The sequence below is a fragment of the Leuciscus leuciscus genome, assembly GCF_965113295.1.
Source record: "Leuciscus leuciscus genome assembly, chromosome: 16".
In the NCBI taxonomy this organism is placed as follows: Eukaryota; Metazoa; Chordata; class Actinopteri; order Cypriniformes; family Leuciscidae; genus Leuciscus; species Leuciscus leuciscus.
Genome location: NC_138740.1, coordinates 2,762,710 through 2,786,801, shown reverse-complemented (window position 1 = coordinate 2,786,801; position 24,092 = coordinate 2,762,710). Strand labels below are relative to the sequence as shown.

Genomic DNA, 24,092 nt, shown 5'->3' with positions numbered 1-24,092 from the left:
TAGGCACCATGAAAGTGGTTTGGCTTTTAGCAGTGTGGTTTAGCAGATTTCCCTTGTGTGGTAATATTTTTCCTTGTAATTATGTATGGTTTGCAAAAATGGGAACTGCTGTTTGTGTAGAGTAGAGAATCAAAGTGTATGCGTGTTGTGCACACACTACATTATGGCCAAGCTTGTGCCCTTAAAATAGCATCTGAACGCGCCACTGACTTTAGACTAGGTTTTTCCTGGTCTGTGGCGGAATTGTTTTCTGAAACTGCTAAATAGCACCAGGGAACGTTTGCTTATTTGCTTGACAGCTATTTTCTTCTTGCTGTGTAAATTTGTATAAATTCTTAATATTTTAATACTTTTATTTAATAAGTGAATCGTGTTTCTTCTCTCGCGAGAAATGAATCTTAGTGTCACTCTTGCAGCATGTGATTGGCTGTTCGCTACTGATGTCACACATAAACTCCTAAACTCAGGATAAAGCCTGAGTTGACAGAGAAAGTTGATGATCAGCATCATGGCACCAACAAAGCCTGGTTGGATTGGTTTGGTTTTGTCAACTCGAAACTAATCCTGCAACCCTGAGTTTGTTCAGCTACCATCATGGTACAGACCCCTGGTTCTCGGTTTCATGGTTCTGATCTTTTGCCTGTTCTTTGGATTCCCTTGTTTGCCTGTGCTTCTTGGTCCTTGTTTTATGTTTGGATTGTTAGCCTGTGTTTTTAACCCTGTGCCTGTTTATGGATTACAACTGTAGATTATCCCAAATAAAAGCTCTTCTAAAGATCTTCTAACTGTATATCAGAGCAGTACGTGACAAATATGTGTTGATCAGTGATATTTGTTTCCCCTGTAACTGGTCATAATGTTTTGTGCTCATCAGTGAATTAGTGACTAACATTTTTGACCTTATAGTAACAACTTAAAAGTTGTAAATTAATTTATACTAATTTAAAATATTGCTCTTATTCTTATTTCTTCTTCCATACTGCCATAATGATATTACTTATTTATTTAATGACATAATAGTAAACACTCTTAAAATGTCAGTTCTAATTTGAACAAATGCAATGTCTTATTGAATTATGTCTAATGTCTAATTTAAAGGAAAATGCATCGAAATGCATCTTACATCTGATGCACAGAAAAAAAAGTTGCTTTTTCAGTGGACTCAAAGTTCAACAGTCTGGAGAGGAAGTTGAAATGCACGAGGCTTTAGTAAATTGTGTCATCACACCTAAGCCAGTTTTCCTGCAGTGCTTCAGACCAGCAGACCACAGTTTTTACCAACCTAAAGTGACAAAGATGAACCGGAGGATGCTCTCTATCACCCTCTTCATTGCTGTACTGCCTTGTATGGCTAAAGGTACGTCAATTCTTATCTCTAGACTAACTTTATTGATAGATATGTAAAATTAGACCTCCAGTCCTCTCCCCAATTACGCTTTATGTCTTCTGCAAGAAATCAAATCTTAGCGATGGCATCAGCCTGACACATGCTGACGAAGGCTTCATTTACAAAAGGCATTAGCCTGCAGGGAACAGACTGTTAATGTCCAGTTGTGAAAGGCAAAAAGAAATAAAGGATGTTTAACTTTGATTTTAAAATGCTTATTTGTTTGTTTGTTTGTTTACTTCAGGCTAATTCTATTTCTGTATACTGGTAAAATGATTCTTCCAACAAGTCCAAGCATCCTGTGTTAATTTTTTTAATGAAATTTTAACATATACAATTTATAACATAAACATTTATAAAAAGCTATAATTTATACTAATTTTGTGTTTTATTTCTCACTTTGTTAAAAAAAAAAATCTTTAAAATGTAATAAAAAGATATTTCTAATTAATACAAAGATCCATAAACAAATAATGATTAAATTTTTTTCACATTTTGATAGAATTATGATTTGTAACCCTCCTTCTGAGAGCAATTTAAGACATAATTTGGTAACACTTACTAAGTACTAAATACTAAGTATACAGTTATAAAGTACTTACAAATCATAAACGTACTATTAGTTTATAGTTAACTCATATTAATATATTAAAGTCTCTACATTGTTCATATATTAATAGGCTATATAGCTACAAATAGTGAGTTCTTCATGCATTGTCACTGTAATTAACACAATTTTTATTGTTTAATTAGCTATTTAAAGAGTTAGATAATGTTTTTTATGCTTTGTTAACAACTTATCAACTGTAAATATTCTCACTTTGGATTTTAGGAAAAAGGAAAAATGTCATTAATTAAGTGCTTTAAAACGACCTTTATTAGACATTAATTGCATTCATATTCAGTGTTCCTTAGAATGTTTACAAATACATTAAGCCCCCCCCCCCACACACACACACGCACACACACTCACACCACACACCACACACTTTGGCATATGTGGTTCACTTGTTTACGAGACTCTCCACAGATTTTTAAACTGACATTTTTCCATTTCCCGCGACCTAATCTAAAGTGAGAACTGTTTACATTTAATAAGTTGTTAACAAAGCATAAAAACATTATCTAACTCTTTACATATGAGCTAATTAAACAATAATAATTTCGTTAATTACAGTGACAATGCATGAAGAACTAACTAGTTGTATATTAATATATTAACAATGTAGAGACTACAATATATAAACTAATAGTTTGCAACTGATTTGTAAGTACTTTATTAATGTATACGGCAACACTTTATAATAATGTTCCTTCATTAATGAATAACTACACAGGAACAAATGACTAACGCACTATTAACATTCTAGTAACTACGATTAACTAACAAGAAACTCTGATTAACGCATTAGTAAGTAATAGCGCTCAGATGAATGTATTAGTTCACTATTCGCTTATCAATAACAACTATTTTTCATACCTCCCAGAGAACTACTATATACAGGTTCATAATTAACATGAATAATGCATAATTTATAATAAAAGCTAACGGTAACCCACTAGTAATGACTCAAGTGTTACTAAATCCTTCCAAAGGAACTACTAATCATTTTTAGTAGTATTCTAAAGTGAAAAACATGATAACTAATATCAACTGAAATCATTGTAAGCTGTAAGATTTTGATTAGTAATTCCTTCTGATGGATTTGGTAACACTTTACTCATTACTAGTGTTTCCATAATCTTCACTTTAGATACTAATCCAAATAATTAGTAGTTCCTTCCGAAAGATGTAGTAACACTTGAGTTATTACTATCCCAAATCTTACAAAAACCTCAAAAGCTTACAATGACTTCAGCCAATATTAGGGAGTTATCAAGCTTTTCACTTTAGAAACTGATCCAAATAATTCGTTCCTTTAGAAGGATGTCGTAACACTTAATTCATTACTAATGGGTTACCATTACCTTATATCATACATAATGCATTATTAATATTAATTATGAACTTGTATAGTAGTTCTTATAGTCTTTAGTGAGGTATGAAAAATAGTATTATTGATTAGCTAATAGTGAACTACCACATTCAACTGAGCGCTATTACTTACTAATTCGTTAATCAGAGTTTCTAATAGTAGTGTTAATAGTGCGTTACTCATTTGTTCCTGTGTAGTTATTCATTAATGAAGGAAAAGTGTTTCCCATAATTTTAACACTGTCAGTTGTCCAAAACAATTCTTAAAATATGCATTCAATCACAACAATCCCACAGTGCATTAGTTAAATGTGGCAGTGCATCATGTCAGCGGTGTGTGTGTGTGTGTACTGCGCACGGGAAACAGAGTGTGTTTAAGACAGGTGTGTGATGTTTGTGGCTTTGATGGCCAGCTTTGTAACAGTCCTGTCTAGCTTTGGTGTGTCCTGTCCGACTCAAAGCAGAAGTGAAAGTGGGAATGGGAAACAGACCCCTGGGATGTGGCTGTGCAACGGGCCACCGGTGCAATGTGTTTCCTGAGGGACCCAATCAGAGGGGCTCTTCTACTGCGCTTCAGACATTTCCCCGCGCGCACACTGACATCTCAGGCCTCGCTCTCGTTTCCCCTTTCCGAAGATAAAAATAATGCTCGGGCCCCAAAATGTGACAAGCCCCTGTGTTGTTGCAAAAACTGCGATCCAAAGTCGTGTCTCGCAATTTCCGTTAGTTCGCATTTCACGCCTTAAATTTTGCACAAACCACATTCTGACGTTTCACTTTTTGGTGATGTCCACCTCAGTTCACCAGCACTGGGTAATGTCGTTGATGCAGAATGACAATCAAGACCTGATGTTGAACTGTGTTTGCATGTGTAAAGGAACGCTGAATGTACATATTAGCTGCTGTACATTTTCTGAAAGAAATATAAGTCTCCAAAATATGAAAATCCTGTCATCATTTCAATCATTTCATGTTGTTCTATAGGAAGGTCTTCTTTTTGTGGAGCAAAAAGCTTTTAATCTTTTTTTTATTTTTTATTAAAGCTTTATTGCAGACACAGGGTCATATAACACATACAGTACAAAAAGGAGATACAAAATATACATAAAAATTCCAATTTTTTTTTAAATTATTATCTTGTTTTCCAGTAAAAAATATCTAAACACCTTAAAACAAGACAAATATTCTTGAGAAGCAAAATTGTGAAAGATAATAAGACTTTGTTTTCCAGTATGGTAAAGTAAAGTCGGCATGAACCGGAAGTTTCTTGTTTCCCTTATTGTGACGCATATCCAATTGAAACGGCTTTAGGAACGAGAACAAATGTAGGACGGGACCTGATTTTGTCCATCGGGAATTGATCAGATGGTTGTGGTTTTCTCATGTGTTTCCTTTCAATGTTGCAAATTAAATTATGCACAGAATTGGAATATCGCATCAAACATTTGTGAATAAAGCAGCGTTCCCAGACAGCAACATAGTGTCGGCCCAGATCCGGCCCACATCTGGCACATGTGGATTCCACACGGTCCGGATCAGGGGGCTCATTTATAAAACTGTGCATAGGATCCTTACTAAAAGTGTACGTGCGCCCGAAAGCCAAAAATGGCGTACGCCAAAAAATATTCAGACTTATAAAACCGTTCGTACGCCAGAATCTGCGCAGAATTCACTTTATAAATCCCAGTCAGCAGAAGATTGTGTTCACATGTGTCTCCTCCCCGAAATAACCATATATGGAGCTTACAACGCCTAGTTTTACTATGCAGATCCTCATCTGCATATCATTTGCATATGATTATTCATCCACGTGATAACGTTTAACGGTACACATTACATTAATAGGGAGACCGGGGATGGTTGTAACAATTTTGACCTTTCTGTCTATAGCTTGAAGTACTTTGAAGTCAGTGTGTTCAAAATGTGATCCAAACTAGTTACAAGTGTCTGCTATTAAATGACATAGCTATTATCTTTGCAACACAAACAGAAAATGCATGGTTTAGTTTCAAACACGAGGAGTGAAATGTTACAATTCACCCCATAGTCAGGGTTAGTTGTAACATACCCCGGGGTGAGATGTAACATTATGATATCCACCGGGGTGATATGTAACATAATGAAATAAGGATTTTGACAAAAAAAATATTTTGAAAGGTTTTTATTCAACACTGACTTTTCAATATAACTGATGTGTGTATCACTCTTAGTCTCAGTGTGTTTGTCACTCTCAATCATAGTAATTGACCATTATAAATTGAACTTGAACACAAACATTGCTTGTTTGTAAGCATGTTTGTTACTGCCAGTGTTAGTAATGGCCATAATAAAATTTAACACTTGAACATTGTGTGTGTGTGTGTGTGTGTGTGTGTGTGTGTGTGTGTGTGTGTGTGTGTGTGTGTGTGTGTTTGTGTGAGTGTGCGTGCGTGTGTGACTCTGTTGTTTCTCTGTCATAGTAATTGACCATAATAAAATGAACTTGAACACTTGAACATTCTATTTGTGTAAGCATGGTTGTCACTGTAAGTCTATAGTATTGGCCATGATAAAATTTTGTTTCATTGTTGTTACAACTAACCCAGAGTCTTGTTGTTACAACTAACCCAGAGTCATGTAGCCATGAACTAGCTCACCTTACAGCTAACAGGCAAAACATTAGCACTAACAACTTGCATGGAAAATATCTACACAGACACACAATAAACATAATAAAAGTTTGAGGAGTTTAACTACAAAGCAGAAATTCCCATAACAAAAACAAAAAAAGTTAAAAAAAGTAACTTTCTTATCTCAAAATTGTTTTTTCCACTCAAACATGTGCTGTGTCTGCCACAGGGCTCTACTTTATCACATGTGGAATAAGAACTAAACTGAGGATGTGCGAAGTGAATCAGGTGATTTGTAACTAGTTCCTGATTGGACAGATTGGAATTGTTACAACTGACCCGTGTTACAACCATCCCCGGTCTCTATCATGTAGTTGCCTATCCTTGCCTTGTTTTTGAATACATACATCAAATAGTGTAAAATACATTTCAGAGAAAGTTTTTCTCAATCTTTTCCACTGGCCGAATTGTATTTTTAATTGATTTATATTTTTAATGGAAACAGATCGGCCTTGGGCATTATTTGCACCTTGCACACGAAACTATTTTCCCAGATAATCTGGTATTATTTATCATGATAAGCAATTATATCTGTGGTTCAAACATTAAAACACAGCACATCACAGGAAAAGTGTTCAAAAACATCGCATCCACAACAAATATTTCTATTGATTGAATATAGGCTACATTTTTTTGTAACTTCTCAGTAATTATTTCATGTTTAACTCCATTCATTTGAATGGCATATTTAATCTAAATGTTTATATCAGAAGTAAAACATAGTTTAAATCATTATTTTATTTATTTAAACTGTTTGCGTCAGTTTCACTAAACGGCCCAATGCGCTCGCTGGCGCGGACATTTAAGAAGGGATGGATGTTTGCTTCAAGTGACAGGCTTGGTGAGTGAAATTATATTTGCATTATCTTTCTGTATATGTTTCATTTTCTTTAGATTTTCTGTCTAAAAGTGACCAAAAAGACATTTAACTCCAGCTCACCATCGGTGTCGCCAAACTGCTCCATCTCCAAAACGTTCGTACGCATGATCAGAGTTTGCGTGCAGTTGCACACATTTTCCCCAAGTTTGTTTCTATAAATCACAACTTATGCGTCGGAAGTGGCGTAGGCCTACGCCTCTCTCAGGGCCTGTGTGTGCGAACGCAACGGTTATAAATGAGGCTCCTGGGCCGACACTATGTTTCTGTCTGGGTTTCCACCTCGTGTGTTCAAGAGAACAAAATCGTCACTTGCTGGGAAATTGAGGCGAAATATCCGCAATCGGCCAAAATCTGCCATCGTGGCTCTTCTTCCATCATAAACGAGTGTGTCTCCGAGCGACAGACGAAACACAGTAAACGCATTAAAACTGGTGGATGGAAACATAACTAGTGACAGGTTGTAAACACATCATCGGGGAAGAGAAGAAATGTCATTTTGATGAAAGATTATGAACTTTGCGTTGTTTCTCACCCGTTACCATAATTTTGTCTTGTTTTGAGAATAAACTGGTTTATGCAGAAAAAACAAAAAACATTTACAACAAAAAACTGAATTTTTAAGGTTTACATATTTTACTGGAAAATGTTTTGCATTTTTAAGCATCTTTTTGCCTTCACTGGATTATTTAAATGCTCCTGCATTTAAATTTTTAAAAAAATTTAAATGAAAGTTTAAAGCAATCCATGTAGTCTTTCAATTAATACGAGGTCATTAAACTGAGTAGAGTTTAGTCTGAGATGAAGTGTACCATGTCAAACCACCAAACATGTCAACTAACAAATCATTTTATAAACTTCATTAATAGTCAAAATTAAATGTATTCAGACTCCTTCAACATTTCTCACATTATCACAGTTTATTCGCTATAGTTTAGAAAATGGTAATAAAATATGAGCAGAACTCAGTTGATATTTGACTGGTTTTGTCCGTCCTTCTGTTAGACTGTCTCACACATGAATTATGTTGAATATCTGTCAGCTGTTAAATTTAACTACACAATTAGATAATACCAGTTTAGCTCAACCAATCACCAAACAATGCTTCATTGTGTTCAGTCTGTGTGTAAAAAGAGCATTAGCAATTAAAGACAAAACACTTCAGCAAAACATGATCAGCTCAAAGTGTCCCAATCATATTTGGTCCCAAATTTGTATAAATGTCACTGCTGTATGAAGAATATTTGGGTATAATATGTCACAGTTTATTTTGCTCTCCTCACTTACATAAATGAACTATATTGTCCTGCACACACTAGTGAAACAATATAAAAAATTATATCTGGTATCTTGACTGTATATATGAAGGGTTCCTCAAATCCGGCCCGGCAGAGTTGAGCTCAAAGCCAGATCGAACTCACCGTATCTGTAATTTAATGTAATAATTATACACTATAAAAAGTTATTGTTGTTTTAACTTAAGAGAAGTAAGTAACCTGGTTGCCTTAAATTTTTTAAGTTTATTGAAATTCAAAAATTGAGGTAATACATTGAGGGAGATTGGTTTAATCAACAGAAACTCAAGGGTAACACTTTACAATCAGGTTCATTAATTAACTACATTAATATTACATAAACTACATAAACATTAATAACTACATTAATTAACATGAACTAAGAGAGAGCAATACTTCAATAGCATTTTTAATCTTTGTTAATGTTAATTTCAACATTTACTAATGCATTATTTAAATCTTGATAAACATTAGTCAATCCACTGTGTGCAATACATGAACAAACAATAAACGATATTTGATTAACTAACATTAACAAAGATTAACAAATACAGTAACTAATGTATTGCTCATTGTTAGTTCATGTTAGTGAGCTAATGTTAACTAATGAACCTTATTGTAAAGTGTTACCGTATTATGTTCTCTGAACCACATAAATTATCCAAGTTGATTTGACAAAACAAAACAATTTTGGACAACAAATCATGCAAATGTTAGTTTGCAGTGTAGCGACTCTGAAGCCGTTGCTCAGGTGTTTGTGATTAGGGTTTTTAGGGCAGTGGTGAGGAAACCTACATATAGGACACACTGCAGAAAAACATTTTCATGATTTGTTGTCAAAAAAAATGTTGTCTTGTTAAATCAACTTAGATCATTTATGTGGTTCAGATAACATCATATTTCGAGATTCTGTTGATTAAACCAATCTTCTTCATTGCATTACTTAATTTTTTTTAACTTCAATGAGCTTAAAATTTTAAGGCAACCAGCAGGTTACTTACTTTTTTAAGTTACACCAACAATAACCTTTTACAGTACTTGTCAGTGGGGAAATTTTGCAGCTTACTATATGTGTGCTCCCTTTAGCAAATGAAGAACGGCAGGGTTTGTTCATATTCGACCCAAACTTAAGGTTTTAGAGTGTACTGAACCTGCAATGTAATGTGAAGTCTTGCTCAGGTACCTGTCATTTAATGTAGTAATTCTACACTCTAAAAAATGCTGGGTTGTTTCGACCCAAATTTGAGTCAAATATGGATAAACCCTGTCGTTGGGTTAAATTTTTAAATTACATTTTTTAACCCAACGGTTGGGTTTGTCCATATATGACCCAAAGTTGTGTTGAAACAACCCAGCATTTTATAGAGTTCAGTAACTCTGAAGTCCTTGATGATTGTGCTCAGGTGTTTTTGATTCGGGTTTCAGGGCAGTGGGTCAGTTTTAAAAAATGCTGGGTTGTTTTAACCCAACTTTGGGTCAAACATAGACAAACCCAAACGTTGGGTTAAAAAAATGTAGTTTAAAAATTTTACCAAACGGTTGGGTTTGTCCATCTTTGACCCAAAGTTGGGTTGAAACAACCCAGCATTTTATAATTCTATAGAATTATTACATTAAATTACAGGTACCTGAGCAAGATAAGCAAGGACTTCACATTACATTACAGGTTCAGTACACGCTAAAAAATGCTGGGATGTTTTAACCCAACTTTGGGTCAAATATAGACAAACCCAAATGTTGGGTTAAAAAATGTAATTTAAAAATGTAACCAAACGTCTGGTTTTGTCCATATTTGACCCAAAGTTGTGTCGAAACAACCCAGCATTTTATAAAGTTCAGTAACTCTGAAGTCCTTGATGATCATGCTCAGGTGTTTTTGATTAGGGTTTCAGGGCAGTGGGTCAGTTTTAAATAACGCTGGTTTGTTTTAACCCAACTTTGGGTCAAATATAGACAAACCCAAACGTTGGGTTAAAAAATGAAATTTAAAAATGTAACCCAATAGCTGGTTTTGTCCATATTTGACCCAGAGTTGGGCATTTTTAGAGTGTGACATATAATTCTATAACTTGTTTGTGGGGAAATTTTGTAGCTTACTGTATGTGTGCTCCCTTTAGCAAATGAAGAACTAATCAGCCCAACGGCAGGGTTTGTTCATATTTGACCCAAACTTGGGTTGAAACAACCCAGCATTTTTTAGAGTGTACTGAACCTGTAATGTAATGTGAAGTCTTGCTCAGGTACCTATAATTTAATGTAATAATTCTACAATCTAAAAAATGCTGGGTTGTTTCGACCCAAATTTGGGTCAAATATGAACAAACCCTGCCGTTGGGTTACATTTTTTAAATAATTTTTTTTAACCCAACAGTTGGGTTTGTACATATTTGACCCAAAGTTGGGTTGAAACAACCCAGCATTTTAGAATTCTATAGAATTATTACATTAAATTACAGGTACCTGAGCAAGATAAGCAAGGACTTCACATTACATTACAGGTTCAGTAAACTCTAAAAAATGCTGGGTTGTTTTAACCCAAATTTGGGTCAAATATAGACAAACCCAAATGTTGGGTTAAAAAATGTAATTTAAAAATGTAACCAAACGTCTGGTTTTGTCCATATTTGACCCAAAGTTGTGTCGAAACAACCCAGCATTTTATAGAGTTCAGTAACTCTGAAGTCCTTGATGATCATGCTCAGGTGTTTTTGATTAGGGTTTCAGGGCAGTGGGTCAGTTTTAAAAAATGCTGGGTTGTTTTAACCCAACTCTGGGTCAAATATAGACAAACCCAAACGTTGGGTTAAAAAAAACAAAAAACTAAATTTAACCAAACATCTGGTTTTGTCCATATTTGACCCAAAGTTGGGCATTTTTAGAGTGTGACATATAATTCTATAACTTGTTTGTGGGGAAATTTTGCAGCTTACTGTATGTGTGCTCCCTTTAGCAAATGAAGAGCTAACTGATATGACAGTGAGTGATGTGGATGAGAGCTCGCCCCCCCCCCTGGCGCCCCCGGCGTCCCCGGCGTGTTGTGGCCTGGACGAGCTGAAGCTTTCTCTCGCTCAGCTCATTCAGGAGGAGCAGGAGAGCAGGGGCTGGCTGGGGGAGATGGTGAAGGGCCTGAATCAGCTGGTGCAGGAGAACAAGGAGGCGGCCAGCGTTCAGGTGGAGGTGCTGAAGGTCCTGCGGCTCGCCAGCGACCGGGGTGAACAGGAGATCACTCACCTGCAGAGCATGGCCCGTCTTCAGAGCCTCCTTGTGGAGAACCATCAGGCTCTTCTCTTGCAAACGTCCCGCATCGCCACCATGATGCAGGAGGCACTCAAGAGACAGAGCCAGTAAACACGCGGGACAAACCGCATTAAAAGCATTCTGATGACATATTATACTTGTACTAACAGAAAGGCACGCTAAAACGTCACGATAATCTATAGCTAAAACGACCTGACATCCTAATCAATAAATGTAATGAAGTGCATATCATTTTGTTGGTATACAGTAGTCAACATTTGAAGTGGATCAAAACCTTTCATCAAAGTTACACATGAATTTTGAACAATACCCGTTCTTGTCTTAGGACAACTTTGATCAACTTCAAATGTGGACTACTGTGAATATAATCTTGTGTTTTTGCATTACTCCATCATAACATGTCACACTTGAAAGTTTCTGGATTGATTTTGTTTTGTGTGTGTGTGTTATGGTTGATCTAACTTTACCTGTAACCTGTCGCATGTGTTACAGACTTAAATGGCATGATGACAATAAACAAGCTATTGATGATAACTTTATTTGGCATCAGGAATCATTGAATAAATCAATCTCACTGTTTTACCAATGCACAGCATTTAACATATTTCTATACTTTATTTTTTTCACTTTTTTGGGGGTTCTCTGCTCTTTTTTCTGTGTTAGCATCTCCTCATTGCTTACCTGTTCAATATAGAGTTGATTTGAAATGGGATTGCTCCTACGTACATCTCAGATCTTTTTCATCCCATTTTCTTCCCAGAGAATGTTCGGATCTGACTCTCAGCTCACTTTAAAAAAAAAAAAAATGTATAATAATAATTCAGACCTCTCCAACTCGAAAAGTGTCTTAACAATAACTCAATCAGAAATAATATGCTGAGCCAATGGAAAACATTTTTGGTCCAATTAAATATTGTAAATTGTTGTCGCAATTTTATTTTTCACTGTCCCAAAAGAACAAAATGCATGAAAACCATAAATATATTAAGCAAAATACAGAACACAGACTGATATTAACAAATCAGTTCCAGCACAGGATATTTGGGGAAAACACCTTGTTTTAAAGAAGGAAAAACACTGAATACATTTAAGAAGTCCTCTGTACATTGTGTCTTAATGCAGTAACATTAATGACAAAGATCCCCTGTGTCACACACAGCCTGTGACAGAACAGAAGTGATGTAATTATATAAAGAGGGCGAGACTTGTGTCAGTCAAGGTAGATTTTGCTTTATTATTTATTTCATGGTATGTAAATATATCCAGCTTTCAGGATTGCTTAAAGTTACTGACACGAGCAATGAAAAACTGAATGGATGAATAAGAAAATCACAAGCTTGACGTGTTGATATATTAAAATTGGTCTACAATAATAAACCCCGGAAGACTGTAGTCTAACAGCACTGTGTTCAAAATCAGTTCATGGCACATCACACACACATCACACACACATCACACACACATCACACACACATCACACAATCACACACACATCACTCAAACATCACACACACATCACACACACATCACACACACATCACACATCACACACACATCACACACACATCACACAATCACACACACATCACACACACATCACACACACATCACACATCACACACACATCACACACACATCACACACACATCACACACACATCACACACACATCACACAATCACACAAACATCACACAATCACACAAACATCACACACACATCACACACACATCACACACACATCACACAATCACACAAACATCACACACACATCACACATCACACACACATCACACACACATCACACAATCACACACACATCACTCAAACATCACACACACATCACACAATCACACACACATCACTCAAACATCACACACACATCACACACACATCACACACACATCACACAATCACACAAACATCACACACACATCACACACACATCACACACACATCACACAATCACACACACATCACACACACATCACACACACATCACACAATCACACAAACATCACTCAAACATCACACACACATCACACACACATCACACACACATCACACAATCACACAAACATCACACACACATCACACACCCATCACACACACATCACACAATCACACAAACATCACACACACATCACACACACATCACACATCACACACACATCACTCAAACATCACACACAAATCACACAAACATCACACACACATCACACAAACACCACACACACATCACACAAACATCACACAATCACACAAACATCACACAATCACACAAACATCACACACACATCACACACACATCACTCAAACATCACACACATATCACACAAACATCACACACACATCACACAAATCACACAAACATCACACACACATCACACAAACATCACACAATCACACAAACATCACACAATCACACAAACATCACACACACATCACACAAACATCACACAATCACAAACATCACACACACATCACTCAAACATCACACACACATCACACACACATCACACAAACATCACACAATCACAAACATCACACACACATCACACAAACATCACACACACATCACACAATCACACAAACATCACACACACATCACACACACATCACACACAAATCACACAAACATCACTCAAACATCACACACACATCACACACACATCACACACACAGCACACACACATCACACAAACATCACACACAAATCACACAATCACACAAACATCACACACACATCACACACACATCACACACACATCACTCAAACATCACACACAAATCACACAAACATCACACACACATCACACAAACACCACACACACATCACACAAACATCACACAATCACACAAACATCACACAATCACACAAACATCACACACACATCACACACACATCACTCAAACATCACACACATATCACACAAACATCACACACACATCACACAAATCACACAAACATCACACACACATCACACAAACATCACACAATCACACAAACATCACACAATCACACAAACATCACACAAACATCACACAATCACACAAACATCACACACACATCACACAAACATCACACAATCACAAACATCACACACACATCACACACACATCACACAAACATCACACAATCACAAACATCACACACACATCACACAAACATCACACACACATCACACAATCACACAAACATCACACACACATCACACACACATCACACACAAATCACACAAACATCACTCAAACATCACACACACATCACACACACAGCACACACACATCACACAAACATCACACACAAATCACACAAACATCACACACACATCACACACACATCACACAAACATCACACACACATCACACACACATCACACAAACATCACACAAACATCACACACACATCACACACATCACTCAAACATCACACACACATCACACACACATCACACACACATCACACACACATCACTCAAACATCACACACACATCACACACATCACACACATCACACACATCACTCAAACACCACACACACATCACACACACATCACACACACATCACACACATCACTCAAACACCACACACACATCACACACACATCACACACACATCACACACACATCACACAAACATCACACACACATCACACACACATCACACACATCACTCAAACACCACACACACATCACACACATCACACACACATCACACAAACATCACACACACATCACACACATCACACACACATCACACACACATCACACACACATCACTCAAACATCACACACACATCACACAAACATTACACAAACATCACTCAAACATCACACACACATCACACACACATCACTCAAACATCACACACACATCACACACACATCACACAAACATTACACAAACATCACACACACATCACACACACATCACTCAAACATCACACACACATCACACAAACATTACACAAACATTACACAAACATCACTCAAACATCACACACACATCACACAAACATCACACACACATCACACACACATCACACACACATCACTCAAACATCACACACACATCACACACACATCACACACACATCACACACACATCACACAAACACCACACACACATCACACACACATCACTCAAACACCACACACACATCACACACACATCACACAAACACCACACACACATCACACACACATCACACACACATCACACACACATCACACACACATACATCACTCAAACATCACACACACATCACACACACATCACACACACATCACACACACATCACACACACATCACACAAAAACAGTATTTTACCCGATCATGAAACCAATGAATGCATGAAATCACAATTCTACCAAATGTCTTTTAAACTTTGTGCCGGGTCCTAAAGAAACATTGTGGAGAATAATTTCTGTGCTTCATACTCACAATAAAGTCTTGAACCTTGTGATGAAGAATATCTGTATTCTCTTGAGAATGTTTGTTATCAATTCCAAAAAACACATTACCTCTTTTCATTAGATCATCTCTATCTACATTTAAATCATCTCTTAAAATATATCTATATTTTTCTGGCTTATGCGTAACTTCGTAGCACCTTTTATGTTTTATATTTGTCTGGTGATTTTTTGTATAATTTTTTTTCTCTTTTTTTTCTTTTAAATTATTAGTATTTAAACGAGTAATTTTGCATTTGTTAATTAATTCTATTGTTGTGCAGCACTTTGGTCTGCACTCATGTTGCTCTTAAAGTGTATATAAACACACGTGACCTTGACCTTGAGCTTGACCTTGAGCTTGAGCTTGAGCTTGAGCTTGACCTTGAGCTTGACCTTGACCTTGACCTTGACCTCTTCTGTGTGTCTGAGCAGAGTTCTCCGCTCCAGTGATAAAGCTGAACTCCTCTCCTCTGAGTCAGTCTGAGATGGTCTGGTCAGCGAGCGAACCCTTGACTCTGACCTGTGAGGGACAGGAGGAGATCATATGGAGGACGAGACCCACCAGACTCCAGAAACACGTCTCACGATCGGTCCTCACGCTCCGAAACCCCACCGCAGAGCACACGGGAACATACCGCTGCGGTTACAGGAATCAAACACACCTGTACGCAGAGATACACATATATGTGAAAGGTATGTGCACTATAGAAATGAAAATGATTATCTAATATATGTTACAGTGTACAGTAATTATCACAAAGTAAATGTTGCATCTCTCTGAAGGGGTTTCATTTTTGATATTAACAGTTTACACTGACGATACACTTATTGTACAGGGACTAAACATTTATTTTAAATATATATAATAATATTTCAAATTTAAGATCAATATTGTATTAGATGGATTAAGCAGAAACACAGCACAGAGTGACACAAGGAACATGAAATTACTGTTTGGTAAAACTTTATTTCAATGTGACGTAGTTACACGGTACGACATGCACTTACTACGGTAATAACAGCAAATTATGCATAATTACAAGTAACTTACAGTAAACCAAATCCTACCTTAACTCTATAGTATTTACATAGTTAATTAATATCACTCGGTATTGATTTGAGTAAGTACAATGTAACTACATCACATTAAAATTTGGGTTACACTTTATTTTAAGTGGGTTGGATTTTATTTTAAAGTGTCCTTGTTACAGTGTAATTATAAATTTAAGTACTGAGTAATATTATTTTATATTATTTTATTATTTTACTGTAAAATATATATTGTTGGTTTAACTTAAAGTAAGTAACCTGCTGGTTGCCTTAAAATGTTATTTATAAAAAAGGTATAAAAAACTGAGTACAATGAAGACATAAATGATCTACAGTAAGTTGATTTGACAAAAGAATAAATGTTGTGATAACAAATCATGTAAATAATTGTTTACAGTGTATATGTTCTTACTATAGGGATTGGTTTAAGGTTGGTTGCATGTAATTATGCAGATTTTACTGTTATTATATGGTAAGCACATGTAACATATGTAACAAGGACACTGTCAAATAAAGTGTTACCATAAAGTGTAACCAATTGTTTGCCTGAGACAAACAGTCAGTTGTGCAGTTTAGAGTCAAAATGATTTTAACTCACTATATGGTGCCACTGACCAATCAGAATCATGCCACCAATGACACCTTAAAATAAAATGTAACCAATTATTTTAAGGAGTCATTGTTACACTGTAACTATACATTTATGTAATAAGTAATATTACGTAACTACATCTACTTACTATAGGGTTATGATTTGGTTGAGGGTTAGTTGCATGTAATTATTCATAATTTACTGTTATTACTACGGTAACTACATGTAACATATGTAACAATGGCACTGTAAAATAAAGTGGGTTACATTCTTTTTTAAGGTGTCTTTGTTACAGTGTAATTATGCATTTAAGCACTGAGTAATAATAATAAACTGCATGTAGCCTAATTACTATAGAGTTAGAGTTAGGATTGGGGTTTGTTTTAGGGTTCGTTGCATGTATTTATACATAATTTATAGTTATTACTACAGAAACTACATGTAACATGTGTAACAAGGATACTGTAAAATAAAGTGTTACCCAAAATCGACTTTAATCAGAAATACTATTAGAACTTGTTTGGAATTTAATGAATCAAAACGTGCATTAAAGCATCTGCAATTAATAAATACACAAAATTGTGGGAATGAACAAAAAACCATTGGCATGGGCTGAAATGTGTGTATTTTTTTACTGCAATAGATTCTGTCAAAGCCTTTACTACTCCTCAAAACTCACTGATAGTTGAAAAAGAAGGCTCAAACCACTGGCTGGACTGCCTGGTGACGGACCCAGCGAGCACTGAGTTCTCCCTCAAGATGAGGAACGGATCAGACGTCCCGTCCCAGATGAATTACACTGCGGATCCCAAACGTGGCATACTGATACGAAACCTTCAGCCTAGCTACGACGGAGACTATGTGTGTTCTGCGAAGATTAATGGAGTCCAAAGGAAGTCTGATGTCTACAAAATCACTGTCCTAGAAAGTGAGTTGTGTGAGTCTTTTATGCTGTTTTGTCAAATTTCATTGACGAAAGATCTGGCGAGAATCATACGTTATTGTAGCAATCCTGCGCTACCGATGTGTTTCCTGCAGAAGCACAAGAGCCGCCGCCGCTGTCTCTCCCAGACCATCAGTATGTGCGAATCGTTGGTGAAACGCTGAGTATCCCTTGTTACCTCAAAAACCAAGATCATTCGTTCAACATCACCTGGAGCTCATCAGAAAAGGTGAAGTGTTCCAAGAATTCAATCTCATTACAAACATAAAAAAAAGAAAAAAAGAAAAAAGATTATTGGTAAGGAATTGAATCAAACAGGTCTTGATTTTTTGGTCTTGAAACCTCTTGAAAACATGGCATTGGTCTTAATTTCATTACACAGTGTCTTGGTCTAGACTCTCGGCTTGTGATCACAGACACAGACTTGTGTGCTGTCTGTTTTGAAATTCTAGTGAAGATATTCCAAACTTCCATATGTTTATTAATAATCAAATGTCCCAAAGCACCACTGAGCTACTCACACCCTTTATTAATGCAGAAATGCATATCAAGAGTAGAGGAATTCCAGGTAACACTTTACTTAAAGGGTTAATTCACCCAAAAATGAAAAATCTGTCATTAATACTCACCTTCATGTCCTTTCAAAACCTTCGTTCATCTTCTTAATACAAATTAAGATCTTTTCGATCAAATCTGTGAGATTTCTGTCCCTCCATTGACAGGTTACGCAACTACCACTTTCAAGGCCCAGAAAGGTAGTAAAGACATCATTAAACTAGTAATCCATGCGACTCCAGTGTATTAACCTCAATTTTATGAAGCGATGCGAGTTGCTCAAAAAACATAATTTACGACTTTATTTACTAAATGTAAATAAAGTTGTGTTTTTATTCTGTCATTGTTGGTGTCTTCTTTGGATGCCATCATTTCAGATTAATCACGCAATAAACATAATAATTGCATCTCTTATGGAGCAGCTGCCACATATTGCATATCCGTTTATTATTTAAAGCGTTTTTCTTTGTGTGTGAGAAAAGTGAGAAAACATTTGCAAAAAAATATGTTAAAACGTGTTCAGAGCACAGTTCAGTTTGCCATAATATGTCAGTCATATGTTGACTGTGTCAGTCATATCTTCACCATCTATTCTACTGCCAGGGGACAAATCTTGCTCAGATCTTTTATGATGCAAATCACACCCAAAAAAAATAAAAAAAATGAAGCAATCTATAATTTACACTATTATGACTTGTTTGTCTAACCGTTGGAGTCGAGACCAAACTCTTTAAGTTCCAGACCCCTCGAGGCCCAGATCTAGACCAAGACATAATCACAAGATCCAGAAGGATTACAAAATATTACCAAAAGATTTCTATACTTTATATTTTTGCCACACATCCAAAAGAAAATCACTGAAACGAATGGTTGATAAAATCTACAGCCCTAACAGGGACAAGTAACAAATATGGATGTTTTCAGTCACAATTTATACTAGGTATACATTTTCAATTGTTGGGTACAATGTACTTACTGTTTTCATGTTGTATTGACAGGTTTCATGGTATGGTTAGGTTAAAGGGTGGGTTAAGGGTAAGGGAAGGTCAACAGTGTAATTATAGATGTCATTAAAGAAATTAATTACAGCTGTAATTACATTCAGGTATTTTGGTTACACTTTATTTAGTTACACTTTATTTTAAGGTGTCATTGTTACAGTGTAATTATATATTTAAGTACTGAGTATATTAATGAACAACATGTACTTACTATAGAGTTAGGATAGGATTAGGGTTTGGTTGAGGGTTAGTTGCATGTAATTATGCATAAATTAATGTTATTACTATGTTACATATCGTGAGCTTAGAATTATAAGGTTCTATCTCCACTTTTGGTCGAAATTGAGTTTTTGACATAATCTGATCCATTAGGTGTTTATTAATGCCTGTGTGGTGTTATTTTTGTAAAAAAAAAAAATTTGTTAGTAGTTATTAATAATTAATCAAATAAAAAGGTTCCATCTCACAAAAACATAAACCGAGTTGGGATTATAAGGTTCTATCTCCAGTAGATTCAATATCCAATCAAAATCAAAAATCCAATCAAGCTGTGTGCTTGTATTATAAATATATAAATTGATTAAAATCAATGGTTATATACATTTATTCTTTGAAATGTGGGGTTTTATTTGTAAAAGTGGAGATAGAACCTTATAATTCCAAACAGAATCAGAGCTCTCAGAATTATAAGGTTCTATCTCCATTTGGGCCATCTTAAAAAATCCCATTTCCAAATGTGCCAGGATTTTGATATTCTATCCTCAAAGTACCTGTAGGGTGATGGTCTTGTTGAGCTATAATAGTAGATTATACTACATAACAGTTTTGCCAGCTGGGATGTAAAAACTTTGATGCTCAATATCTCAGAACTACCCTAAACGGAGATAGAACCTTATAATTCTAAGCTCACGATATGTCAAGGACACTAAAATAAAGTGTTTCTGGCATTTTTTAAACTTAAGTACAATGTAAAAACATCTACATACACAATAAGTGTATTGTATCAAATTAAGAATCTAAATGTTTTTTTTTTTATAGTAAAGACACTTTTTATAAAGTGGGACCATTTCAATTCAAAGCCAGGCTATTCAGTTCCTCTAAATCCATTTCAGTTCCTGATTGTTGTAAGATTGTTTTGAATGCTTACTGCACCATTTGGTAAAAAATCTATCAATATTTGTTCAACTTAGGTACTGAATCATGAAACAAAGAAAGACAAAAGGTGTGAAATTTGCTTCACTTCCCTTTTGACTATTCATCAAGTCAACATGTCTGACACAGGGAATTTAACCTGCACCGGGCAGAATAAAGCTGGGAAAAACAGCGTTACAGCGGTTCTTACAGTTGTGGGTAGGTTTCTTTATACCAGAGAGTGATGCTCAAAAGTTTGTTTGTAAGATGTGAAACTGTGTTTAAGTCGTGGTCTTGCTGTTTTCTTTCAGATAAACCTTACATTAAACTTACTCCCATCCTGTCCTCTGAACACAAGGTGAATAGAACGGATATTGAGGTGATGCAAGGGGATGTTGTTAAACTTACTGTGCAAATTGAAGCATATCCAGAAGTTAATTGGACACGTTGGAAAACTCCTGAATCGAATCACACCCACGAGGAAACATTTCTCAGGATACATAAAAGGTTGAACAGACTTTTAGGTTATTTGTTTTTGTGCTTAGAATTATAAGGTGATCTGAGACCAGATCAGTTCTAGATAATGGGCCTTTTAAAGGGTTCGTTCACCCAAAAATAAATTTATTCTGTCATTAATTACTCACCACTCGATACATATGGATTCGTTTTACGATCTCTTTATGAACTTTTTGAAGCGTCAAACTGGTAGTTGCGTAGCTTTTAATGGAGAAAAGATCTTCATTTGTGTTCTGAAGATGAACGAAAGTCTTACAGATTTGAAACGACATGAGGGCGAGTAATTACTGACAGAATTAATTCCTTTTTTTGGTGAACTAACACTTTAAAGTTCACGGATCAGCTAAATGAATAGTAGAGAGCTGTGTAGATGAAAATGGAAATAACGATACATGTCCTTGTTTCCCAATATTGTTCAAATGTGTTATTATGTTTTTCCTTGAGTTTACTAATTCACTTATTTATTAATTTATTTATTTTATGCCTTTATTATTTTTGAAAATAGAAATGATTTTACAATTAACCTTTTTAATTTAAGTCTCTGTCCTTATGGTGCTCTTAGTAGTGTAAGGTTACCCTAGAGTCTACAACCATTTTCAAGTACTACTTAAGTTACAATGGCTTTGGGAAATGGTAGCAAAACTAAGATTAATCATAAGATAATTCTGTTATCTATTTAGGCTTATATCGCTTCCGGAAAACAAGACCCAGATACATCAACCCGTTTAACAAGAACAAGCTCTGTTTTGTTAGGTGACACTGACCTTGTGTGTTTATATTCGACAGCAACAGCTATTTGTCCACAATCCTGCTGAGAAAAGTTGGAGCACAAGACTATGGTCACTACATCTTCACTGCCGGAAGTGCCAGTGTCAATGCCTCAATTGTTTTTACAGTTCATGTTTACCGTAAGTCTTAATAAAAAAAAAAAAAAAGATTACATAAATTAATGAAACCATAGTTTTTTTTTTTTTTTTGTCTTTCCAAACATACAGAGAAGCCTAATGCTTTAATTACTTTAATTAAGTGGGAAAATGGAATTGCCACTTGTGTGGCGACTGGTTATCCTATACCCAGGATTCAGTGGTTCCAGTGTGGAGATGCCAGCGCTATGTATGTCCTCTTTTTGGATATCAGATATATATGTTTTACAAGATAGTATGTTTTACAAGAAATGTGTGAGGATGCACTAATTTTCTGATTTTAATATTACTGAGTGACAGGTGTAAATACAACCATACATCAGCTGTGGAACTAATAGCCACCCAGTCCACTTTGGGGAACGCCAGAGGGTATGGCCCAGTGCTGGTGAAGAGTGTGTTACCAGTGACTAACGCAAATACTAATTTAACCTTTGAGTGTGTGGCTACAAACATTGCTGGAAAAGATCGTGATAGCTTCACCTTTAAAATTTCATGTAAGAAGAAAGTCAATATTCCTTGCAATTGAGCACCATTTTGTGCATTTGAAGTGGAGTTGTTATTTGATGCATCTCTAATGTCTGTAGATGTCCCTGGCAATACATCAGTGTGGTCAACTTCAGTGTTGATCACTGTCGTTCTCTCTGGAGTCTTCACTGTAATGATCTTATGGATGTTGATCCTTTTCTACAAGCACAGAAAGGTATTTTTTTCACGTCCGTTGTACTCACAAATGACGCAATGCATTCACTGTAAAAAAATGTTGCTGCCTTAAATTTTTTAAGTACAATCAACTTGGATGTTTAAGTCCTTAAATTCAACTTAAACTGACTTAAAAAACAAGTTGAATCTTGTATAACTTGTAAAAAAAGTTAAAGCAATATAAAAACATATGTTGTCATAACCTATTGATCGTATAATTTTTTACAGTGTCGATTTTTAACACCACTTTTTTTAAGGCACATAAATATGAAATCCAATGGAAAATCATTGAGGTGAATGATGGGAACAATTACACGTTCATCGACCCCACCCAACTTCCATACAACAAAAAACTGGAGTTTCCTCGAAATAAGCTGAAGCTTGGTACTGCAACCATGCTCTCACTGTTTTACATGATCATCATTTAGTTGTTATTAAAGATAAGAAATAACAACTGCAAAAAACAAACCATTGCTTTTACTTCAGGACAAGTTCTAGGAGCAGGAGCTTTTGGGAAGGTGGTGCAAGCAACCGCTTTTGGGCTTGTCAAGGACGAAACCGTTACACGAGTGGCAGTGAAAATGCTCAAGCGTAAGTTCAATACATTTTATGACAGATTTGAGTAGATTTTTTATGAAAATTGCTGAATTAATATATATGGAGTGAATATGTAAATATATAGAATCTGTTCATTTTAGGTAGCGAAAGTTGGGTTATGGATTATGTTCGTTCATTTACTTATTTCTATAGCACCTTACAGGCTAC

General features: G+C 35.8%; 1 protein-coding gene across 2 annotated transcripts in view; it reads left to right on the top strand.

Annotated features, from left to right (window-relative positions):
* Positions 1-1,190: 1,190 nt before the first annotated feature.
* csf1rb (colony stimulating factor 1 receptor, b) overlaps positions 1,191-24,092 on the top strand; it is a 49,142-nt gene continuing 26,240 nt past the window's right edge. For both annotated transcript variants that reach the window (XM_082141251.1, XM_082141250.1), the window contains exons 1-12: positions 1,191-1,357; positions 16,350-16,610; positions 18,203-18,487; positions 18,598-18,731; positions 21,249-21,408; positions 21,501-21,696; positions 22,492-22,613; positions 22,701-22,818; positions 22,929-23,122; positions 23,213-23,328; positions 23,585-23,711; positions 23,814-23,918. In XM_082141251.1, the coding sequence (XP_081997377.1) occupies positions 1,195-1,357; positions 16,350-16,610; positions 18,203-18,487; positions 18,598-18,731; positions 21,249-21,408; positions 21,501-21,696; positions 22,492-22,613; positions 22,701-22,818; positions 22,929-23,122; positions 23,213-23,328; positions 23,585-23,711; positions 23,814-23,918 (1,981 nt within the window). In that variant the 5' untranslated portion in view covers positions 1,191-1,194. The remainder of the gene's footprint in view (positions 1,358-16,349; positions 16,611-18,202; positions 18,488-18,597; positions 18,732-21,248; positions 21,409-21,500; positions 21,697-22,491; positions 22,614-22,700; positions 22,819-22,928; positions 23,123-23,212; positions 23,329-23,584; positions 23,712-23,813; positions 23,919-24,092) is intronic.